This window comes from Rhinolophus ferrumequinum, chromosome 24 (genome assembly GCF_004115265.2).
Source record: "Rhinolophus ferrumequinum isolate MPI-CBG mRhiFer1 chromosome 24, mRhiFer1_v1.p, whole genome shotgun sequence".
Lineage (NCBI taxonomy): Eukaryota > Metazoa > Chordata > Mammalia > Chiroptera > Rhinolophidae > Rhinolophus > Rhinolophus ferrumequinum.
This window is the reverse complement of record NC_046307.1, coordinates 22,272,320-22,298,357: the sequence shown is the minus strand read 5'-3', so window position 1 is coordinate 22,298,357 and position 26,038 is coordinate 22,272,320. Positions and strand designations below refer to the sequence as shown.

At 42.0% G+C, this 26,038-nt stretch overlaps 1 protein-coding gene across 2 annotated transcripts in view; it reads right to left on the bottom strand.

Annotated features, from left to right (window-relative positions):
- HMGXB3 (HMG-box containing 3) overlaps positions 1 to 22,609 on the bottom strand; it is a 42,890-nt gene extending 20,281 nt beyond the window's left edge. Inside the window, exons 1-12 of one of the 2 annotated variants that reach the window (XM_033095883.1) lie at positions 22,142 to 22,609; positions 19,403 to 19,541; positions 18,159 to 18,333; positions 14,551 to 15,048; positions 13,347 to 13,445; positions 10,392 to 10,523; positions 6,399 to 6,545; positions 6,130 to 6,302; positions 4,242 to 4,417; positions 4,008 to 4,105; positions 1,791 to 1,889; positions 43 to 189 (exon numbers count right to left, since the gene is read on the bottom strand). In XM_033095883.1, coding sequence (XP_032951774.1) covers positions 43 to 189; positions 1,791 to 1,889; positions 4,008 to 4,105; positions 4,242 to 4,417; positions 6,130 to 6,302; positions 6,399 to 6,545; positions 10,392 to 10,523; positions 13,347 to 13,445; positions 14,551 to 15,048; positions 18,159 to 18,333; positions 19,403 to 19,539 — 1,881 coding nt within the window. In that variant the 5' untranslated portion in view covers positions 19,540 to 19,541; positions 22,142 to 22,609. Of the gene's footprint in view, positions 1 to 42; positions 190 to 1,790; positions 1,890 to 4,007; positions 4,106 to 4,241; positions 4,418 to 6,129; positions 6,546 to 10,391; positions 10,524 to 13,346; positions 13,446 to 14,550; positions 15,049 to 18,158; positions 18,334 to 19,402; positions 19,542 to 22,141 lie in introns of both variants that reach the window. The other variant, XM_033095882.1, reaches the window with a different exon arrangement.
- Between the last annotated feature and the right edge of the window lie 3,429 nt (positions 22,610 to 26,038).

Here is a 26,038-nt window from a genome sequence, read left to right as displayed (position 1 = left end):
TCCAACCTAAGACCAAGGGAAGTGTTTGGGGAAGGAACTCACGAGAGCCTTGGTTTTCTCAGTCCGGTCTTTGGCAAGGTTAAAACCACAGCTGGGACAAATCCGCGGTTTATGCCGGTTGGTGTAGACATAGCTACAAGAAGGATTCTTGCACTTTCCCCGGCCTCTTGATGTAGCCAGGCCCAAATCCTAAAAAAGTAAGACCAATGTTCAATTCTTCAAATGTTGAGTGACCCCTGGGCAGAGCCCAGAACCAGGATGACCACCAGCTATCGGTAAATCAGAGAAGAAAGTGGCGACTGCAAAACCAGATTAAGACTAACTTCCAAACAGCTTTGAAGCAAGATCCTTTTCTGAAGTAATCTCCTTTCAATCTTAATACAGCCTGTATAATTTTGGCAAGTTATTCCCCAGCTGTGAAACAAGTGAGTTAACTGTCACAGGCCAGAAATTCAAATCCCTTCAGGGTCCAGGCAACTGGCAGAGTGAAGCAGGCCTGTTCTAATAAACAGTGCTAGAGACTGGTGAACTCAAGATTTCAAGCCCTGTCTAAAGACAAATTGTAACTTCTGAACTACTTAAGCTCAAAGCTCTGGCATCTAGTATCCCATGACAAACTGCTGTCTCACCAGCCAAAGAGAGGGTCCTGGGCAGTTTCCACCTGATGGTAATAACCCTAGTGGCCTCCTGTTGCCGAAGGGCGGGGGTGATGAGGATATGCATGGCGTGCAGAAGATAGTAATTAGGTCTTTGGAAAAAGAAACCTGGGCAGATCTCAGGACAAGAGACACATTCTCCTCAAGATCAGGCCAGACTAGGTACTAACCCAATATACTCTGCTGTCTTGTTCACCTACTGAATCCCCAGCACAGGGCCTGGTGCAGAGGAGGTGCTCAGTTAAGTCTTTTTTTGAATGAATGATTCTTTCTTCACCTGTCTTTATCAGATAAGAATTTCTAAACATCTAGCTGCTCTCTCAAAATATATGCATCTTACTCAACTCAGCCAGAGAACCTGTTAAAAGGTATCTGACTGGTTGATAGCTTAAGGATCAACAAAATTAGGGAATGTTAAGAGTGAGAGAAGTTCCAACATACTATCTAAACCAATGCAGCATTTTACAAATTGATGAAAACTGAGGACCAGAGAAGGAAAGAGCCTTGCCCAAGGTCACACGGCATGCTGGCAACAGAGCTGGAACCACTTTTGGACTAGGTCTTTTGACATCAAGAATTTATTCCACTGCTCCATGCTGCTTACCCTTCAGAAAAAAAAAAAATGACCCCAGAGTCACACATTTATTTACTGGGATGTTAATATGTGTTATGTTAAAAATAAAGGGAGGAGGAGGGAAAACCTTGGTGCAACATGCCAGGCTAAACAAAGTAAGTTGCTTTAGTAAAGTACTTCTCCAACCCTTTAACCCTAGTATTGAATGTGACTGTTTTAGGGAGGAAAAATGTAACATTTCCCAAACTTATCTGTGGAGCTATATGGCTAAAAGGTCCAAACACAGTTGAATGCTAACGCTGGAATGGCTTCTCACCTCCAACTATTTTCTGCAGAAATATCCTGATTTCAGCTTTATAGATCTGGGAAAAACAACAAACGGAGCTGACTCACCGAGTATCTATCATGTAGATCAGAAATGGGATCTTCAGAATCAGTGATCTCTCCTTGAAGCCACTCTCACTCCCAACTACCACTCCCCACCCACCTCAGACTCCTACTCGCCCTCAACCACAAAATCAAACCATCTCTGTGTCAACCCATCACCTGACTGCACTTACCAGTGTGACAGTGCAGCTGTACTTATATGGAGGAAACATATCAGGCTTGACCTCTACAACTTTCAACTGAGACGTCCTGTTGGATGAGCCATTTGGTAGCTGTGGATCAGAACAAATGATTTAGTGTGCTTGAAACTCAACCCCCTGAGGTCCTGTGACCTGGAAATCGTTTCCCAGGGAACTTGTAGAGCTATGCTCCAAACGGGTCCTCTGGGATGCTAGTCAGCAGCCCACCAAAGGTTGCGTGTCCCTTCTGAGTTCACGGGTTGCCATACTCTTCTGTGCAGTTTCCAACACTGCATATTAGAAACACCATGAATCATATTTATAACTACTACCAAGTGAGAAGAGCATATGATAGCTATACATACCACTATGTGGTTGAATAATGTTGGCATAGAAAGAAGTCTGAAAGATTATTCACTAAAATGCCCCACGGTGAGAAGATAATGAGCGTTTCCCCTTTTACCACTATCTATAAAATTTCAAATGTTCTATATGGAATGCACATATTATTTACATAATTAAAAAAGAAATAAAAGATGAAAAAAGCCTTCTAAATTAAAAGTACTCTGTAACACTGAATTTAAGTTGATTTTCAGAATATAAGATTTCATGTACTTTACAGATTTAAGACTAGCAAAAGGGCTTATTTTAACAAATACCAATTTGTCAAATCAAAAGGAAACTATTTATAGAGAAGACTGAGAGTTTACACAAATGAAGGGAATTTTAGGGCTGGAAATCTACGAAGTGGTTGAAGCAGACTAATTACCATCCTTCTGTACCCCAAGATCACACATGCACTTAGTGCTGACGTCACATCTGGGTGACAATCAGATAAGCCTTCAAAGTAAAAACTGGCTAATATTCTTGTTGTGGCAAATTTAGAACTATCAAACAAAGGAAATTACCTGACACAATGCACATGGCAAAGAAGATGGCAGGCCAATTTTCCTGTTCCAATTTGGTCCATGACAGTGTTTTCAAACTACAAGGCACAATCCACTGAGGGGCTGTGAAATTAATTTAATGGGCTGAAACTAACACTTCGAAAAAAGAAATGGAAAATACCAAAGTGACTGCATATAATAAGGACATGGCTTCATTCAACTTTTACTGTGTAGATCTATGTGTATGTTTACTGGGTTGTGATGTAAAAATGTTTCCAACTGAGGGTCATGGTCATAAAAAGTGGTCTGGTAAAAACACCGATTTAGGGAATTTAGATCACAACTATTCTAGTTACGTATGGCAAAAGAACTTAAAAAAAAAACCCAAAAAACAAAACAAAAAAAACACCTAAGAATAAATGTGTTTGAATACATGGAATTTTGACACCTGGGAAATCTTTAATAGCTGTATCATTAAACTAAATGAAGTGTACTGGCTACAAGCCAGTACATGGAGTAACAGCTATGTTTTTTGGTTTAATAAATGATATTAAAAAATAAACATACACAAATGCAGGTAAGGACTTGAAGGCTAAATGAGCATACACCAAACTATTAACCGTAGTTAGTTCTGGGTGGCAGGATCACAAGGAACTTATTTTCCTTCTGCCTTACCTGAATTTTCTATATTTTCTAAACAACCGTGCATTCATTTCTTTTTAAAGGAAGGTAAAGAGACATGACGACTAAATTCAATATCTAATCTAAGACTGGACCCTATATTGGAGTGAAAAATGCTATAAAAGACATAATGGGGAAAAAACTGACAAAACTGGAATACAAACGATAAAGTACTGTATCAATGTTTCAGTAACAGAATGTCCCTATTAGGAAATACACACTGAACCATTAAGGAGTAAAAGGCCACAGGGCTCACCCTTAAATCGTGTATATTTTATACATACACACATACACACACAATATAAAGCAAAATGGACTAGTATGTTATCAATAGGTGACTCCGGGTAATGAGTACATGAATGCTCTTTGTTTTTGCCCATTTTCACTCTTGCAACTGTTTTTCTAAGTTTTAAAATATTTCTAAATGAAAAGTTTAAAACCATGCATTTGTTTTATAACAAGAAAATAAATTAATTAAAAAGTAGATAACTCATTCATGCTAAACCTCCTCCCAGAGGCCCACCAGTGTAAGAATGAGGGTTTGGTCTTTTGCCTATGGCTTTGGGACACTGAATGGAAGCCCTGTTCTTGCATTGGCCAGCCCCCACCGAGAGCTCCCTGCTGGGAAGGGAATAGGTCTTACCTTCACCTCACCAGTGCTGGATGGCTGTTGGATGGGCTGGCCCAGCTGCTTCAGCGTGCTTGGCTTCAGGCCACAAGTCCTCACAGAGGGAGTCTTATCTGAGACAACCAGGAGCCAAACTAGTAACTTAAGTGCATTCAGTCTCCCTACGTCTCTCATCGTCATTCTCAACTCCCAACTCCTGGCCCCTTCCCATTAGACAGCCCCTTCTCCCAAGTCTGTCCCAGCTCTTACCGCTCAGGGGAAAGGCCTGCCTGGCCCTGGGCAGTCCCATGCTGCTGCCTCGGCCCACATTAGCTGGGGCTGGGAGAATTGCTCTCATGGGTCTTGCTGCAGCCAGTAATGAAGGCCTGCCCCGTGCTCTGCCTTTAAGCTCTGGGGCTCTGGGCCCAGGGGTGAGCAGGTCAACTCTGAAAAAAAAAAAAACCAAGAAGGGAAATCTAGAAATTCCAGACCAAGGGGAAGAAAACCAAAGTGCAATCTCTAAATAGCACTTTATTGGAGGGATAGTGTAGTGGTTAAACTGTCAGGCTTTAGACAGATAGGGTTTAAATGAAACCTTTAAGGAGCTGTGTGGTCCTGAGCAAGTAATTTCACTCGTCTGTTAACCTCAAGTTCCTAAAATGTAAAATGGGATATAATTACATATACTTCATGGGGGTCATTATGAAGGTAAAAAAGTGCAAAACAGTGCCTGCAGTATGGAACACCAACAGCTATTGTAGTTATAACATTTAATCTGCCTCTAATTAGAGCAAGTAAAGTGTATCAGTCTCCCACATGAGGGCAGCTTAGAGACCCAGGAGTACAAAGTCTACAGTATTTTTCACCTTTGTAGTTCCCATGAGCACAGAGCATGCGCCACAGAAGGCCTCAGTACACATGTGTGAAAGTGAGTCACTTGCCCAAAATAAAAGGTCTAAAGTACAAAGTTTCATTCTCTAAGGATACAGAACAATCTCCAAGTATACTGTTAAAAAAAAAACAAGATGTAGAAATACAGTATGCTATGCTACCATTTGTGTAAAAAAAAAAGTAGAAAAAACTATATACGTATGTATATGCTTAGAATTAGCCCTAAAAACACAGGAATTTGGGACTATTGATTGTCTCTGGGAAATGGAAATGGATGACTGAAGATGGGACAGAAGGGAGATTTTTTTTCAGTGTATATTTCTTATACCTTACGAGTTTTAACCATGTGAATATATTTCCTATTTAACAATAGAAATTTTTTAATTATAATAATATAAAACAGAATTTCGAAATCTTGGCAGTATTAACATTTGGAGCTAGAAAATTTTTGTCATTGGGGCCATACTGTACACTGTAGGATACTTACAGCATCCCTGGCCTCTACCCACTAGATGCCAGTAGTATCCCCACTCCCCCACAACCCAGTTTTAGCAACCAAAAATGTCTCTAAATATTGCCACAATGTCCTGTGGGGGCAAAATTGTTCCCCACTGAGCACCACTGATATAAACAAATAAGGGCCTTCAGTTACAAGACCACAGCTGCCTCTGGGAAGGGGGTACGTGGAGAATCCAGTTAAGCCTTTAAAGAGGGAAAGAGGGAAAAATAGCCCAGATTTAAGGACCTTCTCCTATCTGCAAGGTACACAATCTTTTCCAGTCTGTATGGTCAGTCACTGAGGATGTGATTGTTTCAATACTGTTCAGAGGCGAGAACTAAAGAGGCATGAAGTGACTATGCACAAGGTCAAATGGAAGCCAGGGCAGAGGCGCAACCAGAACTGAATTCATGACCCCCAAAACAGGAATCTTTCTAAGGTCACTTAATAAGGCTTCTTTTTCCAAATCTAGCATTAGGATTGAGTACTAGTTTATAATATTGCCCACAGCCTCTACCAGCAAGACCCTGATAACTGTTTTAGGGAGAATGACAGAAGAGATGTCTAAGGAACCTGACAGCAGGGCATGGACAGCAGAGTATAGGAGGAAGGGTAAATCATTCCAGGTCTCTAGGCCTTGGTTTCTGTATCTCTAAAATAGGAGCATTAAAGGCTCTGCTGCCTCTCAGGAATGCTGTAAAGATATGGGACAAAACAACCCTGAGGCATTTCCCAAGCTGCTATTCTACATGCAATCCCAGTGTTTACCCTGTAGCCTTTTTAGGAGCAGGGAGCGGATTGGAGGTGCTGGTCCCTTTGACTGGTGGTGGTAAGTCTGGTCCAGGACTGTCATTCTCAGCTGTCCTCAGAGAGACCTCAGGCTGCACCCCACTCTTGACCACCGGCGTCTCAGCAATTGCAGGACGATTCCCAGGCGATTCCTTGACCAAAATATGGGCATCTGAGATGACCACTTCTTCCCACTCATTCTCCTCACCCACTTCTCTTGGAGGAGCTACACTTAAGAGCTGGCTTACAGCTTCCGAGTTCTCCAGAGTCAGTTTGGAGGAGTTTTCCTTAGAGGAATTTTGCTCAGTGGTAACAGGCTGCTGATTTCTTTTAACCACGGAGCCTTTCGAGGAGACACCAGAAGCCAATTCCACTTTGACTTTGGCTGGCTTTTCCTAAAAAAAAAAGTAGGAATACCTTGTATGTATATGGCATTTTACAGCTGACAACACATTCACAAACATTTGGTCCTCCTGACAATAATGTATGGGTAACAGATAAGGAAGATGAGGCGCAGAGAGAGGCTAACTTAAAGCCCCACGTATAAAACGGGCCTGAATCTAAGTCTTCTGACTCAAGGTCCCTTTCACTACAGTATTCAATGCTTGAGTTAGGACAAAGCTGTTCTCCTAACAAATTTCTTATTGTGGCTTTAGGTTTTCTTTAGGTTTCAGCAAACACTGGCATTTTTTACCTTCATCTTTGATTGTTCAAAGCCTACTTCTCTATGTCTAGAAATAGGCTGACCTACTGCCATATTGGGCCTAGAAGTCCTAAGTTGTTTATTTTGGTGGTCCCTTTATGAGATTCAGTTAATTCCAATGTGGTCACAATTTCACAGGGACAGACTCAAAGCTTCCAACTCTGTTGGGGAAAATTCTATCACTTTTCCCAGATTCTTTCAGGTGAGTCTTAAGACAGACTTACACATACGACGCCAAACTTTTCACTGGGTCAAATTAACTCACACATATTAATTATGTGCTGGAAAATATTCAAACTCACTAAAAACACCAGCTGCTATCTGAGACCTACTTAAAAAAATTATTTGTTGCCTTAGCTTTTATCCAATCAGCACTGCTGTAGAAACATAGTATTATTTATATATACACATATTTGTATATATACATACATTTATATATATACACATACTTGTATATATACATACATTTATATATATACACATACTTAAAAAAACTTTTTTAAATAGTGGTTGTCTCCAGGATAGGTCTCAGAAAGGTTTTTTTCTTAAAGGCACTTTAAACTAGGAGACATAAATATAAAAGCTGGGTTCTATCTAGGCTCAGCTTCACTCCTCATTATTTAAGCGACCCAAGGTAAGCTTCATCTGAACACTCATTTTCCCATTATGAAATAAGACAGAGGCTCTCAGCATTTGTCAACAGCAGCAAGATGGCCTTTTGAGTGACCCAATTCTTCACGGTGCAGGACCCCCCATCCCATCTATGGCTGTCATTAAATGTCAGTATTATCTCCCAGTCACTGACTATCAAAACCCCCTTACGTTTCCAAAGCCTCCCAAGCAGCATGCTGCCTCTAGTTAAGAACCAGTATAGACGACCTTTAAGAAATCTCCAGTAAAATATTCTCAGATTCTAAAAGCCAGAAGCCCATGAGGATGAGTAAATATATAACAGGAAAATACCAAAAAAAAAAAACCCCAAAAAACCAGGGCTTACTGACTGCTAAAGAGGTAAACAGCTGAAAAACCAGAGACAAGTTAAACTAAACCTGAGATGAGATCTTTGAACAAAACACACTGCCCACTTATGTAGGCTATTTTAGACAAAAATCCTTTGCAGGAAGAGGAGATAATTTAAGCAATCAGAGCAAAAACTCTAGCTGGTGATGTCACAGTTCCTTAACTCAGCCTACCCATTTTAGATGTCACCTTTCTTTCAAGATTGAAGGCAAATACTACCAATGCCCACTCAGAGAGCCCTCAATTACCCGTGAAGGAGCTCTGAGCTAAAGAGGCTCATATACCATCTTTTGTTTCATCCTACTCACTGGGAACTGTGCAACTTTCTTGGCTAATTTTAGCCAGTATGAACTCTAGAACAATACAAGAAAAAGTGAGTCATTTCCTGACTGGCATGGACATATCTTGAGCTTTCAGAAACCATTTATACTTGCTTCAAAAATCAGTACTCAAGAAATATTTTAAGATTCTTCAGCTAAACAGCATAGCAATGCCTGAAAAGTGTGGTTTAGCGGAAAAGATGCTGGCATAATGAGTGGACATAAGTCATTTCTCTTGAATCTGTTTTTCCTCAGCTAGAAACTTGGAGTTGAACTAGCTGACAACAAAAGTCACTTTTATCTCTGTTATTCTGAGTTCATTAATGCTAAAACGTTACGCTTTTTCTTCTCACACTCACTTATTCTGTGCCTATGAGATTTAAAATCATAGTATCTACTCTTTACATAGTAACTCTTGCAAAAACTTTTGGGAAAAAAAACTGACTTAGCAAGTCAAGATGGGGGACAAGTAGCTAAGAAAAAAAGTTGTTTTCATGTCACGAGTTTGATCTCAGAAAGGGAAACATGGGGTTCTATCTTCAATCAAAGGGGGGAAAAGATATAAAATGAAAAAGAAAAGAAAGCCAAAATAAAAACACAGTCTGGAGGAGTCAAAGACACAGGATCAATTACTCTTGCACGCAAAAGCACAGGAAGTAAGGTCAGACAGACCTGCTGTGCATGAGTGAAGAAGGGCCAAAGAGGGTTCTGACTAGCATCCAATCTGCGTACTGCAGCTGGGGAAGGACATTTTGGGGAGAAGAATTAGGGTGGGAATAAACTGAATGGCTGCAGAGGCACACCAGAGGCGGGCACAAGAAACCTGACAAAACCTCCTGAGAGATACTAGTACTAGGTCCTTCCTGCCCCTTGAAGTGGTCGGGTTAATAGTAATAATAGACACAATCATTATACTGATGCCACTAATGACAGCAGTGAACCCTCACTGAGGATTTAATACATGCCAGGGATGGACCATCTACTTCACATGGATAATCTCACTTGACCCCTCCAACTGCCTTAATGGAGGAGGTACAATTGTTAGCTTCCATTTACATATGAAATGAAACCTAAATCAAGAACAGAGACATAAAATGACTTGTCCAAGGCAAAGTTACAGAGCTAAAAACTTGGGAAGCAGGGGTGTGAACTGAGGAAGCTAAAGCTGATCCAGAACTGTGTTCTTAATTATGATACTATCCTGCCTCCTGCAAGTGGTGCTACCCTGACCTCCGATACTCAGTCCGGGTAAAAGTCACCATCCCAGTATTTCTCAAAGAGGTGGCCTGTAGAAATGGCCCCAGAGAAACTTTATTAGTGCTCTACTATGTAAGTTTTCTCTACACAAATAAATTTGGACCATGCTGAGTTAAACACATGACAAACACAATCAGAGCCTAAGCCATTATCACAAAAACAATGCCCTCTTTCCTTTTCTAATCTACCCAAATTCTACTGATCCTTCAAGACTATCTCTTCTTTAAAATTATCCTGGACTATTCTAAATAATTTATATTCTCAAATAAAAATGTGGCAAGTACGTATAATTTATATAGTCAATGCCAAGCATAAAATAGTTGACAAAAAACTTGTGTTGAACTGAAATTTCACGGGGGCACAGTTCTGATGCTCATTTATTTAGTGAGAAAGACGGGTATACATTTGGAAAGTTAGTCTATCAAAGACCTTGAATATGAGGTTAAGGACCTCCACTTTTACTAGGAGCTATAGGAGACTGAAAGGACTTTGAGCTAAGGAGTGAGAAGATGTGAGCTACACATCTGAATAACTCAGCAGTGTGCAGGATGTATCGTTAAAAATTTAACCCTAACAGGACATGAATAAATTAACATGGACTAGTCATTCATGGGAAATTATGAAGCAATTAAAGATAATGTTTTTGAAGAAAACATTTAATGGCGTGATACATTAAATGAAAAAAAGGCAAGATACAGAACTTAGATAATCACTGGAAAAAACACCAAAATGTTAACTAATAATGGCTTTTCTTTGGATGGTGTAGATTACAGATAACATTTTATTCTTTGTTTTTTAAACAGTCTACAATGAAATTGACTGACTGACTTAATAGTCAGAAAATAAAAATAAACATTAATTTTTAAAGTTGTCTGTTCTTAAGAAGAATGGGAAGCCTCCTTTGTGAGGCTTCCAAAGCAGCAATGGCCAATGGATCTTACCTTTGGGATCCACTTCCCTCCTAGGAAGTTACCACAGGTAGGGCACTTAGGTGGTTTGTGCCTGGTGACATATGTAAAGGAGCAACCTGGGCTGGTGCATGTCCCATGGCCCCGGCGGGTGTATGTAGTGGTCTGTAAGGAAAAGAGTGGGTCAGAATCAACACCATAGTTTGCCCTCTCTCATATCCTGAAGACCATTGAAACCACAACAGTGCCAGGATACCAGCGTGTAGAAGGATAAGCAATTCACAGTTATCATAAAAGCTCAGAGTTAAAAAGCTCCTAAGATACGATTAGTCCAATTTTTAGAAATGGAGAACCTTAGTTCCAATGAGAAAAGATAGCTGTCCAAAGTTACTCAGTTAAGGTACCAGAAAAAGAAAGATAGTAATAGCTGCTATTTTATTGAGATATAACTAACATATAGTAGTTTCAGGTATACAACAAAATGATCAGTATCTGTATATACTGCAGAATGATCACCACACATAATTACAACTTTTTTTTCTTGTGATGAGTAGTTGCAATTAAGTGGGGTACCACACAGAGCTGAACACTTTATATAACATCTCATTTAACGCTCTCAGCAAAGCTATAAAGTAGGTATTACGACTACTGAGGTTCAGAGTGGTTACATGCTTTGCTCAAATTGTAATGACTCAAGGGCAGAACTAGACCTAGAAACCAGAACTCTCTGACTCTTGGTTCATGATTCTTTCCATTTACCCAGCTGTACCTTATAGCTCTGAATACTTCAAAAAACGTGCTTCATCTTTATTCTTATTAGTTAAACATCAGAAAACCTTGGGTTCAGAGATTTAAAAAAAAATAGACTGACAATGGTCACTACAAAAGTGAGAAAGAACTCTAGGAGAAACCAGGCCCTTTGACACTGAACAGAATTACTATTTTCGACCCCTGGTTGGGAATCCAAGTATGCTTAAGGGTGAACTTGTTTAAGTTGTACATAGATTTTCAACTGTGCACGTGGTTGGCACCCCTAGCCCCATACTGTTCAAGGTCAAGTGTATTTGCATATGATTATAGTCAGCTACTGGCTCTCACCATCTCTGACTTCCCTTTGAACGGAATGCATTACAATGGGTCATTGCATTTCAGCTACAAATAGAAATTAGCCATGATCCATTTCTAGATTAATGCTGGGAAGAAAACATTTCCCTGTCATATTTGTTCTGTCACCTATGAAATGTTTACTCAGCTATTAATCCCAGCTTTCCTAGCCTGGCCAAGAAGCAAAAACCTCCCTTAAAGAAACATTAAGTTGCCACTAGACCACCTCTTTCAGGAATCCTAAGGAAAAAGGTGATTATGATAGAGCCAGCAGGTCAAGGATGAGTGTGGAGTGGTGTAGCACCAGGGAAAAAGACCAGAAGGGTTCTAGCTTTCCCAACGATATCCTGAATGACGGAATAAGTCACATTAGTCTTGGGCCTTGGGTTTCCTCCTTTGTAAAATCATCTGCTCTTCCTATTTCAGGGATACATACTGAGGAGCAAATGAAGTAAGAAATGAGGGACATGTCACTTAATAAATTATAAAAGATTCTACAGGTTTGTGAAAGACTATAATTAATGGGATATAAAATATCTTTTATCTTTTCTCAAACTGTGGCCCCATACAGAAGAGTCATTCTGAATACCCTTAGAAAGTAGAGTAAAAATTTAAGTTAGGTTAGTTCTATAAACAAATAACCATTAACCTGGAAATATTCCTACACAGCAGCTTATAGAAATGACTTCAGGAAAAAATGCTGGTGTTCAAAGCCAATGTTTCAATCTTAAGTATTACTTTTCTAGAAGAGCTTGGTTGACACTTATCAGACCATGAAAGAATAAGAATTTCCAGGAGAACAAAGGCTCAAGAGAAATAAGCAGTTTCTTCATGAATCAGGTTGCAGTGGTTGTTCCTGTTCTAAGATATTACAACTTCTTACCTAAAAATATATTGTTTATCCATAGGAGGGGTTTTAGAAGATAGACTGTGATAAGCTAAGGATGTGTAGTATTAATCTTAAAGAACCCACTAAAACAACCAAAACAAAGGTAATAGCTAATAAGCCAATAAAGGAGATAAAATGGACTCATAAAAACACTCAATTAATTCAAAAGAAAGCGTAACAGAACAGATAGTACAAAAAGAAAACAAATTGTTAAGTCGATGGGTTTAAACCTAACCATATCAATAATTACTTCAAATATAAATGGCCTAAATACCACAACTAAAAGGCAGAGGTTGTTAGCTGGTTCTTACTCTTAGATCCAAACTATATGCTGCCTACAAAAAAAGTACTTTAAATACAAAGATATAAGTAAGTTAAAAGGCTGGAAATATATACACCTTGCTTATAACAACAATGAAAAGAAAGCTGAATATCAAAGTAGGTTTCATAGGAAAGAATATTGACAAAGATAAAGAAGGTCATTTCATTATGATAAAGGAGTCAATTTATCAAAAGTATATAACAACCCTAAATGTTTATATATAGAATAACAGAATCAAAAACATGACACAAAACTAACAGGACTGCAAACAGAAATAGATTAAGTCTACAATGTACTTGGGAACTGATAATCTCATGAAGATTTCTCTGGGCCTTTTCCCTAATCTGTACAAGAATAAGACTGAATGAGATCAGTGGCCCCTCAATTTTTCTAAATTACGTACGCTTTTGAAAATTTGATAAAAGCCATGGAACCTATACCAGAAAAATGCTCTCCAGGAGAAAAGTTTGCATGTAACTTGAGGGGTTCATGGATCCTGTGGCGCTCCATTCACAGACCATCCCATCCCTCTCCCAGTTAGGAATACCTGGACCAGACAATCTCCTGAGAACTTTGTCAGGCCCAGTGTCCTAAGGTTCTAAGACTTCTAGAAAACTACCTGGACGAGAATTCTTACAGAGCCCTAATCTCCATCAACTCCCCACACACTGACCAGTTTGATGGAGGTGGGATTTTCCACAACCGAGTAGGCAGGAAGAGGCAACATGATGAACTGTGTGGCTGGCGCGCCGGAGCTACTCTCACTGGCATCCTGTGGGCAAATGGAGAGAACAGTTTTATTGACATAAAGTGAAAAACACCCAGGCCCTCCCCCAACACTGGAAGATCAGATCAAGTCCATTAACCAAAATGTGCCTATCATAAAAAATGATTCTACAATTACCTCAAAACAAAAAGTTCAATTAAGAGCAAATAAAGAGAGAAAAACCATTACCACAGGGAATGTGCTACCTTCATTTTACAGATGAGAAAACAGAGGTTCTAACAGACTTAGGACTCCTAAGATCACATAAACAGTGAAAGAACCCAACCCTTCTGACCCTGTCAAATATTCTTAGCACCCTGTCAATCTGTCTTAACTTGGCCAGTGGCATGCCTCATTATCATAAACAGCACTGAGGCAACAAACAATAAAATGGGTTTAGGTCTGACATGGATTCTTTTGCAGGGGTACCTGCTCTCATCTGTCCAGGCCACAGGGACTGCACCATACTGGTCCTCTCAGAACTCCTACCTCTCTAAGGATGCCATCCTATCCAGGGTAATACAGGTCATGGTGGCAACTCCCCACTTCCAGGACCAGGCTGTGGGATCACTGCAACTGATTTTCCCCCCTCAAACGGGCATGATACTTAAGCTCTGGAGAGAGACTTCCCTTTTCTTTCTCAGTTATTAGTGTCATTAAACTGGTCTTGAAGAGAACTTCCTTCTTTCCACCTACTCTGTTCCCCAAAAAAAACCATTTGAAAATAATTCTCCCATAGAGTTCAGGGTGCCATGTGTTTGTTGAAACAACCTTCAGGGAACATAAAATCCTGACTAATACTAATAACCTGACAGACCCCGGCTTTAACTCACAGATAGCCCAAATATTATTTCCATCCCTCTTGCTAAAATATTATGGACTATCTCACGTGAAGAAAATTCCACCTATGCTGGGTAAGAGGAGCTGGTGAGAGTGCCTGAGAAATTGAAAACAACTCTGGAGCAAGCCCAGGGACAAAAAGGTTCAAGAGGACTGAGCCCTCCTAGAAGGGCCACATCAGCAGCACTCTTAATTCCCACTGCTCCAGAAGCACACTGCATGGTGCGAGCTGCCTTTTTAGTAAATCTGGAGAAGTATCAAAGCCACTTACCCTCATGACTGTTACCACTGACAAGCTCTCCCCCACCTGGGGGTGAGGCACAGCCAGGCTTCCTGTGGGGAGGTCTGGGGAGCTGTTCACTAAGGTCTCTTCGATTACCAGGCTTGTCTGGTAAGGCTGGTGGCTCTCCCCTACCTCCAGGGAAGCTTCCTCCAGGAGCACATCCTGGCTGAGGATCTCCGAGGTGGTGATCTCCTGTACAGCAGCTGGCTGGACAAGGGCTCCCACCTCCTCAGCGAGCGCCTCCACTGCCAGGCATTGCTCTGCCATGCCTGCATGGCTGGGCACTGTCTCCAGGGCAGTGTTGGATACGAGAGATGATCCTTTAGGGGACACCTGGTTCTGGGCCATACACAGCTCTAGCTGAGGGCAGCTCCGATCCTCCTGCAGGCTGTTCTTGGGGATGATGATGTAATCTGAGCGGGGGAGGATCTTGCGGAAACCTGGGATGTCCGGAACCACAGCGGACAGTGCAGAGAGCTTCGCGTTCTAAAGATGAGGAGGCCAGGAAAGGGGAGACAAGCAGAGAGAAATGGAGTAAGGCCACATGGATACACATTTCTAAGGCGTTTTTTTTTTTTTTTTTTCCCCTGCAAAGAGAACCAGAGACTCAATTCTCTTGACCTAAGACTTAGACAGGGTCAGCCTGTGGAACAGCAATGTCATCTTCATTTAAATCACACTTTAGCCAATGTAGCTTCCTTGCTCATTCACAAAGGAGACAGATCACGTGGATTAGACTCTGCAAAGGGTGCTGACCTTGGCATCCAAAGCTATGAGTGGGAACCCCAGATGTGAGCAAATCCTTTCACCTTTTTAGGACTAGTGTCCTAACTAAAAATGAGGGAGCTGAATCTGGCTATTTATGAGTTCCTTTCCAGCTGATACGTGAGGATTCCAATGTAACAGAAGACTTAAACACCAGAATGTATAATGAGCAATAAAAGACCAAAAAGCCTAAATTACAGGTCAACAGACCAAGCTGGATCTCAAGGCAGCAAGAATTCAGACATTCCTGGTTTCTCCCAGACTTACAAAGAAGATGAACAGGTCACGAAGCACACTGTATGGTGCTAGCTGCCTTTTTAGTAAATCTAGAGAAGAGCGAAAGATACCAGCACCAAAGCCACTTACCCTCAGGACTGTTACCACTGACATGCTCGCCCCCACCTGGAGGTGAGGCACAGCCAGGCTTCCTGTGGGGCGGACTGGGGAGCTGTTCACTAAGGTCTCTTCGTGAGAGAATGTGCATTTGGGAGGGGTTATCTGATAAGGGCCTAAATATATTAGATTGGTTTTGGGAGCAAAGAATATAAATATTAATACTGACCTAGGATCTTAAGGTCTAGAAAATAATTTCCTAACCTTGAAAACAACACTATTAAGTTAGGGACTGTTATGACTCCCATTTGACAATGAAAGAATCAAAGCTGAGGAGGTCAACTTTCCTAAAACACAAGATTAGTAAGCAGCAAAGCTGGGGCACCAGGCCAGGTGTACTAAGATGCAGAGAGACAAGGTACAAGAAGCACAATCCTGCATGGCTCATTGGCACCAAGAAAAAAAGTGTTTTTGTGGGTTTTATTCCAATTTAAACTAAAAGTTACCCAATAAGGAAAAGAGAAAAGTGAACAGTTAAATGGAACAAAAAATAATTTCAGAAGCATCTTTTAAAAGGAACACTAAGTCAATTACAAAAGGATCCTTAAATACATCAAAAGCAAGTAGTCGATGAGTCTACTTAGGGTACAAAGGAAGCACTCAGATGAAACATGAAAGCAGACAGACCAAATCCTTTCTGGAGTCTTTACTGAAGAGATAATGGAGAAAATGACATTCTCAAGCCACCTTTGAAGCAGACAGGCTAGGAGAACAAAGCTAAATGATGGCAAATGCACAGGATGGTCACAGAGAAACCAGGATGGCCTAAGTGACATTCATCTTACAGACTGGGAGGAGTAACACTGGAACCATGAGCCCTGCCACTTGGCAGGAGACCTGAGGGGCTGCTGAGGTGACAGCCTGCCACAAGGGCTCTGACAGGCTCCCAAAGAATGCAGGCAGGAGGGTCTCATCTTCACACCAGGCAATCTGGGAGAGGCCAAACACAGCACATAAAGCCTCGCCTGGCATATTCCAGATGCTCATTAAATGCCACCTTTTCTTATTATATGGTCACTGGATAGTTAATCTACTAAAAAGTGATATTTACTGACCAAGTCAGTATGTGCCAAGAACTCAGCTAAGTGCTTTGCATCACCTATTTAAACCCTGTGAGTAGATACTATGATCTCCATTTTACAAATGAGGAAACAAATTCTCAAAGGTTAGTATCAGAGCTAATCTATTCATGTTCTTGGTGGTAGTGGTACAATGATGGTAGCTATAAATTTACACTGGACAAGGAAGAATTATTGCAGAGGATTAATTTTTTTTAAAAAAAGTCTAATTAGGACCTACGTTAGTGCCTAGCTTTAAAAACCGTATCACTCCAGGGTTAGGTAAAATTTTCTGTTATCATGGGCAAAAACATTGCTGACTTTATAATGGAAAAACCACAGGAAGTATGTGTACTTCTAGACTCCACCTCCTTTCCCCCACAAGTATTGTTCCCCAGACTCACAGTTTATAAACAAATCATCTGGAGGAGGGAGTACACAGTGGCATCTCCAAGACTGTAGGTAACACAGAGCTATTCCTGGAAGAGGAATGCCAAGCCAGTAAGGACAAAATCTAAATGACAGTGGCAGACAGGCTTCACTGAGGGAAAAATACAGCCTGTTCTGCTATAACATAATTGTTGCATTCCTGAGGAACTTTTGCTCTACATTATTAAAAAAGAAGTTAGAGACAGTGTTTCAATTGAAAAATGGAGTTAATGTTAAAGCATTTCAACTTGCAATAACCAGGTTATTTTTCTGGAGGAATTTCAGTTTAAAAAACTACAGCGCTGTTTAGTTGTCAGTGCATTTTGTTATTGTGAACTAGAACAACAAAATGGCTGACAGACACAAACCTAAATGTTTCCTTGCTTATTCTTTAATCCATACACTCAAAGCTTCAGTTTCCTCCATCATCTTTGGCTTTAACCTTGCATTTTGGCTTCTAGAGTAGTTCACAACCACCAGTGGTGGCAAAAGAACGTGACAATATACGAAGCAACTGTATCTACCACTAAACACAAAGCCTAATTGCTGATTATGTTATAACTGACAGTAGTAACACAAATTAATTACATTTATAACATGAAAATTCATGATGTAGGAGAAATGCCTAAATAAGCTACTATATTAAAGGAAAATAAGATTAACTACCCACAAGGATAAAGGGACTCCGAGATATGCTAAGACTCAGAAAAGGAATCTGAGGCTCACTGCAGATAACTCAAAAAACGTCAGCTCCGTGTACTGCTGCCACCAAAGGGGACAGGAGAGTGCAGACAAGCCAATTAAAACAGACAATAGCAGACTCAAGAAAGAAAAATAACTCCAAGTTTCCCCAAGAAAAGAAAACAGGAGAACAGGGGTGTTGGTCTCCCCAGCCTTCACCATTGAGCCAATGGAGAAATTAGTTGGAAAAAAAAAAAATGCTTTACTTACAGGATCCAAACCTTCTTTCTCTAGTTTGGCTTTCTCCAAGTAGTAACTCCTTTCAGCCACACTGAGAAGCCTCCAACTCTCGCTAATCTTCTTATTGATCTCAGACTGAGGGAGGTGCGGGAGCTCCTGCTGCACTTTCAGGTAGATGTCATAATAGTACAGAAGGTAAGCCGACCTGAGGAAGCAATGACTTCTTAAAGCGTTCCCTCATTCAATCAGTAAATGCTACAATGTTCGAGTTTGGGTGGTGAAGACCTAGATATAAAGCTCAGCTTTTCATTTCAAATCATTTAACTAAGTAGGAACTGGACCAAAGAAACATTTAAATAATGCCCTCAGATGATGTAGGGGAGGTTTCTCCCTTCAGAAACCCGGAAGCAAAGGCTTGTCTGATTTATTTTTCCACGAACCACCGTTTCTGCAGGGATGCTTGGCAATACGAGCAAAGATGGATACAGGCGCCTGTCGTTCCACCCTCTGAAAGGTTACTTAGGGGACTGATTACAGCCTGCTGATCACTCACACTCTTTATTCCTGCACAAAGACACAGGCATCTCAGGGGTCAACAGCTCCTCCCCAAGGCTAACAGAGGGAAGCAAGTAGAGCTAGCAGAGTGACCCAAACCTGGTAGCCACAGAAAGAAGTCTGCAGTGTTCACGGTTAAGAGAACAGGGTTACAATTTGGATATTCTTTGTAGATATCATTGGTACTACTTATAATTCAATATTTTCATTAATGCCCTATTTTAAATATTTAAATAACCACAAGGGTAATAATAAATAACCCAGTTCTTTTGTACAATAAGTCTTCACTTAACATCGTCAATAGGTTCTTAGACTTGTGGCAAAACAATGTATAATTAAACCAATTTTACCATAGGCTAATTGCTATAAACAAGAGTGAAGTTCCTACAACATTTCATCAACGTTATAATGAAATGACGTTGAAAAAAAATCGATGTTATGTCAGGACTTGCTGTACATCGTGTCCACCATTTGTATGGTACAGTTTCCTGACAGCCTGGAAATGTGACCAAGATCTGGCCAGGAATGGCAAACGCTGGCATCAACCTGTCACTTCCCACACCCCATCTCCCTCTCTCGCTAACCCCAATGCCCACCCAGAGACTTCAGCAACTGACATGGCACTCTCAGTGAGTCTGGACGCAACCTTAGTCTCCTCAACACAGCTCTCCAAGCAGCTACTGTTTATAAATGCCAGCTACCAAAACATGTTGGCTGACCTGGGTTTCTTGGCCTTTTCTCCATGTATTTTATATTTTTTCTTCTTCTTGGGTGGCCCAGGGGAGGTATAACAGTAGGATTCCTCAATTTCCTCCATCACAACAGTTACCTCAGTACCATCATATGATGCATCCATGGCTAGAAGAAAATCAAACACAAACATGTTTCAAGAATCCATGCTGAAAGGAACAGCAGATGACCTCTTATCTCTGTCAGGGCCTTAAGGCTGAGTCATTTCCCAAACTCAGCAGTTCCTAAGAAGCACCTGGGGGGTCTTATTAGACTTAGATGCCAGGGTTCCCCCACAGCCCTTCTGAATCAGAATCTCTAAAGCGCAAGGAAATTTGCATGCTTAACAAGTACCCCAGGTGATTCCTTTGACTAGGCAAATGTAGGAACACTAGCTTAGACAGCCCTTTTGCTTATATTCACTCATGGGATACTCACAGTAATCTTTCAACTCAAAGATTTATTAGTCCCACATCACAAGAATCCCATATAGTAACATTTAAAAAGAATACTTGGCCAGAGTCAGAAGTTCTGGCCCCTCCCTCATGTTTCATCACCTTAAGCAAACTTCATTTAGTCATTCATTCAAACATACAGTAAGTGCCTATATACAAGAGATTTCTTTACACTCTGCCAGCTTGAGTGACTTTGGGCAGGTCCTTTTGCTGCTTTAGGTTCAATTTTCTCATGTATGAAAAAAGAGATCGCTCACCCACCTCATCACAGATTTATAGTGGCAAGGCTCAAGGATATCCCAGGCGTAACTATCTGAGAATAGTCAAGTGACCAAAGAAAGGATTCATTATGAGAGAGAAATAATCTGTGGCTGAGATGCTTAACAACCTGCCCAAGGCCACCACACCAAATAAGGACTTCAATGACAGATTTTTAATTCAAAAATGCAACTTTCTGAGCCTTCTTTCAGTATACTACACTGCTCATCTCCACTGGCAACCCTCTAAACCAGCACTGTTCAATAAACTTCCTGCGTGATGAAAATGTTCTATTATCTGTGCTCTCCAATATGGCAGCCATGTACGGCTACTGATCACCTGAAACATGGCTAGTGAGATTAAAAAAATTGAACTAATTTTGATTAATTTAAATGCTCACATGTGGCTAGAGACTACCTATTGGACAGCACAGGTGTAAACAATAATCTGACAAGCCAATATTAGCTCTCCGCCACTGGAAATCTACTAACAGCTTTTCCTAAGAAAAGGAAAGTATAAACAACTGAATGACTAGCTCAAGAAGAGATAGTTTACTTGTGGCCACATTCTAAGTTGGAGTTTTACTCACGAGACTCAATCCTTGGTGGGAGAAAGGTCTCAGAAACCACTTGAATTTTATAAGAGAAAAATAAGATGCTTGCTCCTAAAAATCTGTCAAGTTTTTGAGAGAATCTAGGATTCTGGGGAGAGGGAGTTGTGCTAGTAAACACAGGACTGATCTGTATATCACAAAGCCCACTCGCATCTCATTAGACCTACACAAATGATGAGATACCTGAAGGGGTATACTGAGAAAAAGAGCACTGCATGTTGAGTCAGAAGACCTGGATGCAAGTCTAAACTCTAACCATGTAACCTCTGGCAAGTCTATTCCCCACCCTCAATTTCAGTTGTTCCTCAAGTAAGACGAAGAGGCTGAAATTAGGGGCGCCTATATTTTTGGGAGGCAAGAACCTTTTTGACAATGTTGTGAAAGCTAAAAACCCTCCCCTAGAAAATGCAGACAAAAAAAATATTTCCTGTAATTTTAAAGATATACTCTGGATAAGAACACATTATTCCCAAGGTTACTTCCAGTTCTGTGTCATCTCTACATGATTTCCCTTCCCATTATAAACACACACACACACACACCCTTACACACCCTCTATTCTGTCACAGTGCAACGCTGGAAGAGAGGATAACCCACAACTTGACTGGGTAAATAAGACGCCAGTGCCTTCACTGGGTTAAGGGAAGCTAGAGTTCAAATCAAGGCTATATGAAGACTGCGTTTTTTTGCCCTTAATAATTGACTTCTCAGCCCTTCACAGTCTTGCAGAGAAAAGCAGTAACTGCAGGAGAGCATCTGTAAAGAATGGCATATAAGGTTTTAGCACCCAAAGCAAAACGAATCAGGAAACAAAATCATTACAGCCACCTGGGGGTAGGTGCAGGAAGAGACTAACCTGGGTTTTTGTTTGTTAGTCTACCCCGTTTTAAGCCTGGGTCCAAGATTGCTTTCAGATCCCCGGACTCAATACAGCAATGCAAAAACAAATAAATAAAAAATAAAAAGGGCAGGACAATACAACGATTAAAACCAAGGGCTCTGGATGGCAGAAGATCAGGTTCTAATTTAAGTTACTCATTTTAACAGCACCCGCAGAGCTCTATGACCTTGAGCAATCTTCTTACTCAAAGTCTGTTTTCTCATCTGCAAAGCAGTGTTAAGGGGAGTACTTGAAATTTGAGAGACATTTTCACTGTCCCATCAGATCTTCCTTGTGACCTCAAGAGATGGCCTTTGACGGCTCAGCTATGGGCCACGGTTTGACTCTGGGCTAGTTCCTTTCCCTCTATGGATCTCAGATGTCCCCAAGGTACTGAGTGCGGGAGGAAACTAGGGCTCACTGCTTCTACTTTGTAACAGGGCTCAGAGAGCCGCAGCACCCAGCTCGAGGTCGCCCAGCTGTCGCGACGGGGTGCAACGCGGCGCTCGAGGGAGAGACTTACCCGGAGGAGCGTGCAAGTCGCGCGGCTCACATTCCCGGAGGCGCCCCGCCCGGGGGCTCGACAAGGGGGCTGGCCTGCGCACTTGCGCTCCCCGCTGTCGGCGAGAGGCGGCTCCAGTCGTGACACTGGCAACAAGGAAGTGGAGGCGAGGGCTCGCGCGCGCATCCCGGGGGCTGGAGGAGCCCCGGCCCCGCGGCCCCGCCCGGCGACACACGGTGCGGAGTCGCGACAGCCCCTCTCGCTCCCGGTCCTTAGAGTCGCGATATGGGGTCTTGGAGGGCGGGTGTGGGACCACGAGTTCGCTCCGCAGGCTCTTCACCAACGCCTGCCGAGGGCCCCGGGGGTCAAGCCCCGGGGAGCCCGATAAGGACTGCAGAGACACGGGCGTAGCCGCGACACCGGTAGTGGTTCGGTAGTAGCAGCAGCAGCAGCAGCAGCACACCTCAAATCGCCTGGGAGACCCGTCCCAGCGGCCCTCGCGCTGCACCGGAAGCGGCCGGCGGCGCGTGACTGCGCGCGACTCTTAGCGCACGCGCGATAGTCCAGCCCCAGCTGAGGGGCGGGCCCAGAGGCACTGCTTAGAGACTTAGCTAGGGGCTGGAAAGGCAGACGGACTACTTCCGGCCAGAAGTTTCGGGAGGAGGAGGAAGCTGCGGCGCCCGCGGTAGGACGCCCCTCAGCCCCGGGGCATTGACGTAGGGCGCTCAGGTAACTGGGGCGGGGCTGTGCCGAGCGTGATGGGTCGAGGCCCCGCCTCACCTTTCAGAGGCACGTCGGGTCCTGGGGAGCCCCAGCAAGGCGTTCAAGGCCTGACCCCAGCCCTCCTCCGTCTGTCCCCGCTCCTTCAGGGTAGGGTTCTTCTTAGTTGCCGCATCAAGCTGTCCTCCTCACCCCAGTGATCTACCCTCAACCCATCCCTTCCACCGTCCCACACACAGTAATGGTAGTGAATTCCTGGAGTGGTTCAAACCGAGCTGAATGACCATGTGGAGAGGCTCCGGAATCAGACAAGGATTGTATTGTCCTTTCCCGTCTATGTAACGTTGTCCTACATTTGTACAAGTCCCCGCACGACGCTTACTATCTTGCAAATGTATTTCGAATCTACCTACTTTTCTGTCCACCATTGTCACCCACCTTCTCCTAGTCACCATCATATCCTGTCTGGACTGATGCAATTTCTTCCCACCTTCACTCTTGTCCCTCTACAATCTCTTCTCCACACAACAGCCAGATTGATCGTTTTTGCACTGTTAGTCTGATTAGGTCACTCCCTACTTAAAACTCTCCAGTGTCTTCTCCTTCACTTAGAATAAAATTCAAACTTCTTAGCTTGACCTACGAGACTTTGGTTTGGTTCTTGCTTCATTCTCTTTCTATGTCCTTTCTAAATACTGGCAGTTCCCAGAACAAGCTGTATAGCACTCTAGAGTTAAGAACACTGGCTTCGTGGTGAGCCTTCCTGGGTTTGAATTCCAGTCCTGCCACATGTAGGCTGTATTAAGCATGTAAAGTAACAAATTATGTTTACCAAGTAGATCCTCAATAATTGATGCTTATCTCTTCAATATTTGGTTCCCATTTCAGTAAATGGTACCACCACCCACTGGATTGCTCAGTGCTCAAGACAGAAATCTGCGAGTTATCCTTGACTCCTATCCAGCAATATCTGCAAAAGCATAGCACCGAACTGACTACTTCTTACTATCTCCACTATTACTCCACTTTCTCCACTATTAATCTAAGCTGCCATTATCCCCCGTCTGGACTCCTATAGCAGCCTCCTAACTAGTCTCCCTCTTTTTTCTCTGACACCTTCAATTCCCTCCTTCACACAGCACTCATCTCTCTCTTTGCTTAAAATCCTTCAGTAGCTTCCTCTGGACACAAATTAATGTATCCAAACTGTATATGGCCTACTAGATCAGCCTGCTTTTTACCTTTAGATTTAGAGCCACCTCTTAGGAAACTGGACTTTACCCATTAGGTTCTCTACTTTGCAACCACAGGACTCTTTCTAAAGCACAAATCTGATCGTGTCATTCAAAAAAACAAAAACAAAATCAACGTCTAAAGGCCTTTTATTGTTCCGAGATCAAGCTAAAATCCTTACTAGGCCTTTCTGTGATTTGGCCCTTTTTTCTTCTCCAGACTTATTTTTTTCCTCACCATGCCATTTTACTTTTTGTAGTATATCATTGCCTTTACACATCTTTCCTTCCAGCTCATGAATTCCCATTTGTTTGTACTTTAAGGCCCAACGTTAATATTGTTTCCTCTTTAGAGTGCACTTTCCATCCATGCCCCACCCACTTGATCATCCCTACTGCTATTTTCTAGTTCACAGTATTATACTTTGTAACCTCTCTTATAATATTCCATACACTCTAGTGTTTCTCTTCCCTTCTTCCCTGGTAAGCCCCTCAGTGGTAGGCACTATGCTCCATTCGTCGCTGTATGGTTGGCATCGAGCACAGTGCCTAGCATATAGAAGCTGCCTTGGAAGGATAGACGTATGGAGGTGGTGGTCGAAGACAGTCCTCGGGAAGAGGCAGTCACAGCATAAGATCACAGCAGCTTCTCTTGTTCTTTGAGAACGCTCATGATGACAGGTCTAAGCAGGCAATTACCAAAACTGCTACTGCTGGATCATGTTTATTTCATTCATAGCACGTATCACACTCTAATTTATCTGTTCACTTATTGTTAACCTCCCCCCACCACATTATATGTTTCATCAGGGCAGAGACCTTGACGATGTTATTCGTCACTGCATCCTTACCACTTGGCACCTGTCAATACTCATTAAATGAATGTATGGCTACCAGAAACATCTTCCTGTGGTGGACATCCTTTCCAGCTAAATGGTGATAGAGCTTTGGAGATCTCATTTTGGTGGAATTTCAAGCAGGACTATGGAATAGCAGGAATAGCACTAATCTGTGTCAAAATATCTGAGCTGTATGAAGCTGGGTAGGCCCCTTCCCTGGGCCTCAGTTTCTGTATCTATAAAATGAGTCAGATAATAATCCCTTGAATTTATACAGTGCATTGCTGTTTGCAAAGCTCTTTTGCCATCTATTATTTCAATCTATTCTCATATTAGATGGAGCAGACATTAGTTTTATGGAGGCTCAGAAAGTGTAAGTAAACTAGGTTGTTGTAAGATCTCTTCTAATTCAAACATTCTATGAATCTATATCAGTAATCGCTACAAAATCTCAGTAGCATGAATCCTATCTTCTCTTGACTTTGGCTTATATTATCATTTCCTAGTAGGATTTTTAAAAATTTGAACCCATCTTTTAGGAGGAATTCATTATCATTGTTTCCTGATAGATACTCCATTTTGTCTTCTCAGTTTTCCACATTTGTGACAAAACAAACCACGAGGAGGAGCAGACACAGACCTGGTAGTTGTGACCCAGTCCTCATTCTGCAGATATGGCAAAAAGGGGAACAAGAAACGTTGGCAGTTCTCCCTGGAGGAGAAAATGAAAGTTGTAGAAGCTGTAGATTCAGGCAAGATGAAAGGTGATGTGGCAAAAGAATTTGGTATCACTCCTACTTTGTCTACATTCTTAAAGGATCGTGCCAAATTTGAAGAAACGGTGCGGGAAGCATCTGTGGGACCCCAGCCGAAAAGGATAAGGAACGCTGTCTATGACGACATTGATAAGGCTGTTTTTGCTTGGTTTCAAGAAATCCATGCCAAAAACATTCTTGTAACTGGCTCTATCATTCGGAAAAAAAGCACTAAACTTGGCCAACATGCTTGGCTATGACAGTTTTCAAGCAAGTGTGGGCTGGCTGAACAGATTAAGGGATCGCCACAGAATTGCTTTGAAAGCAGTCTGTAGAGAGGATAGTGACAGATTAATAAATGTTGTAGGAATA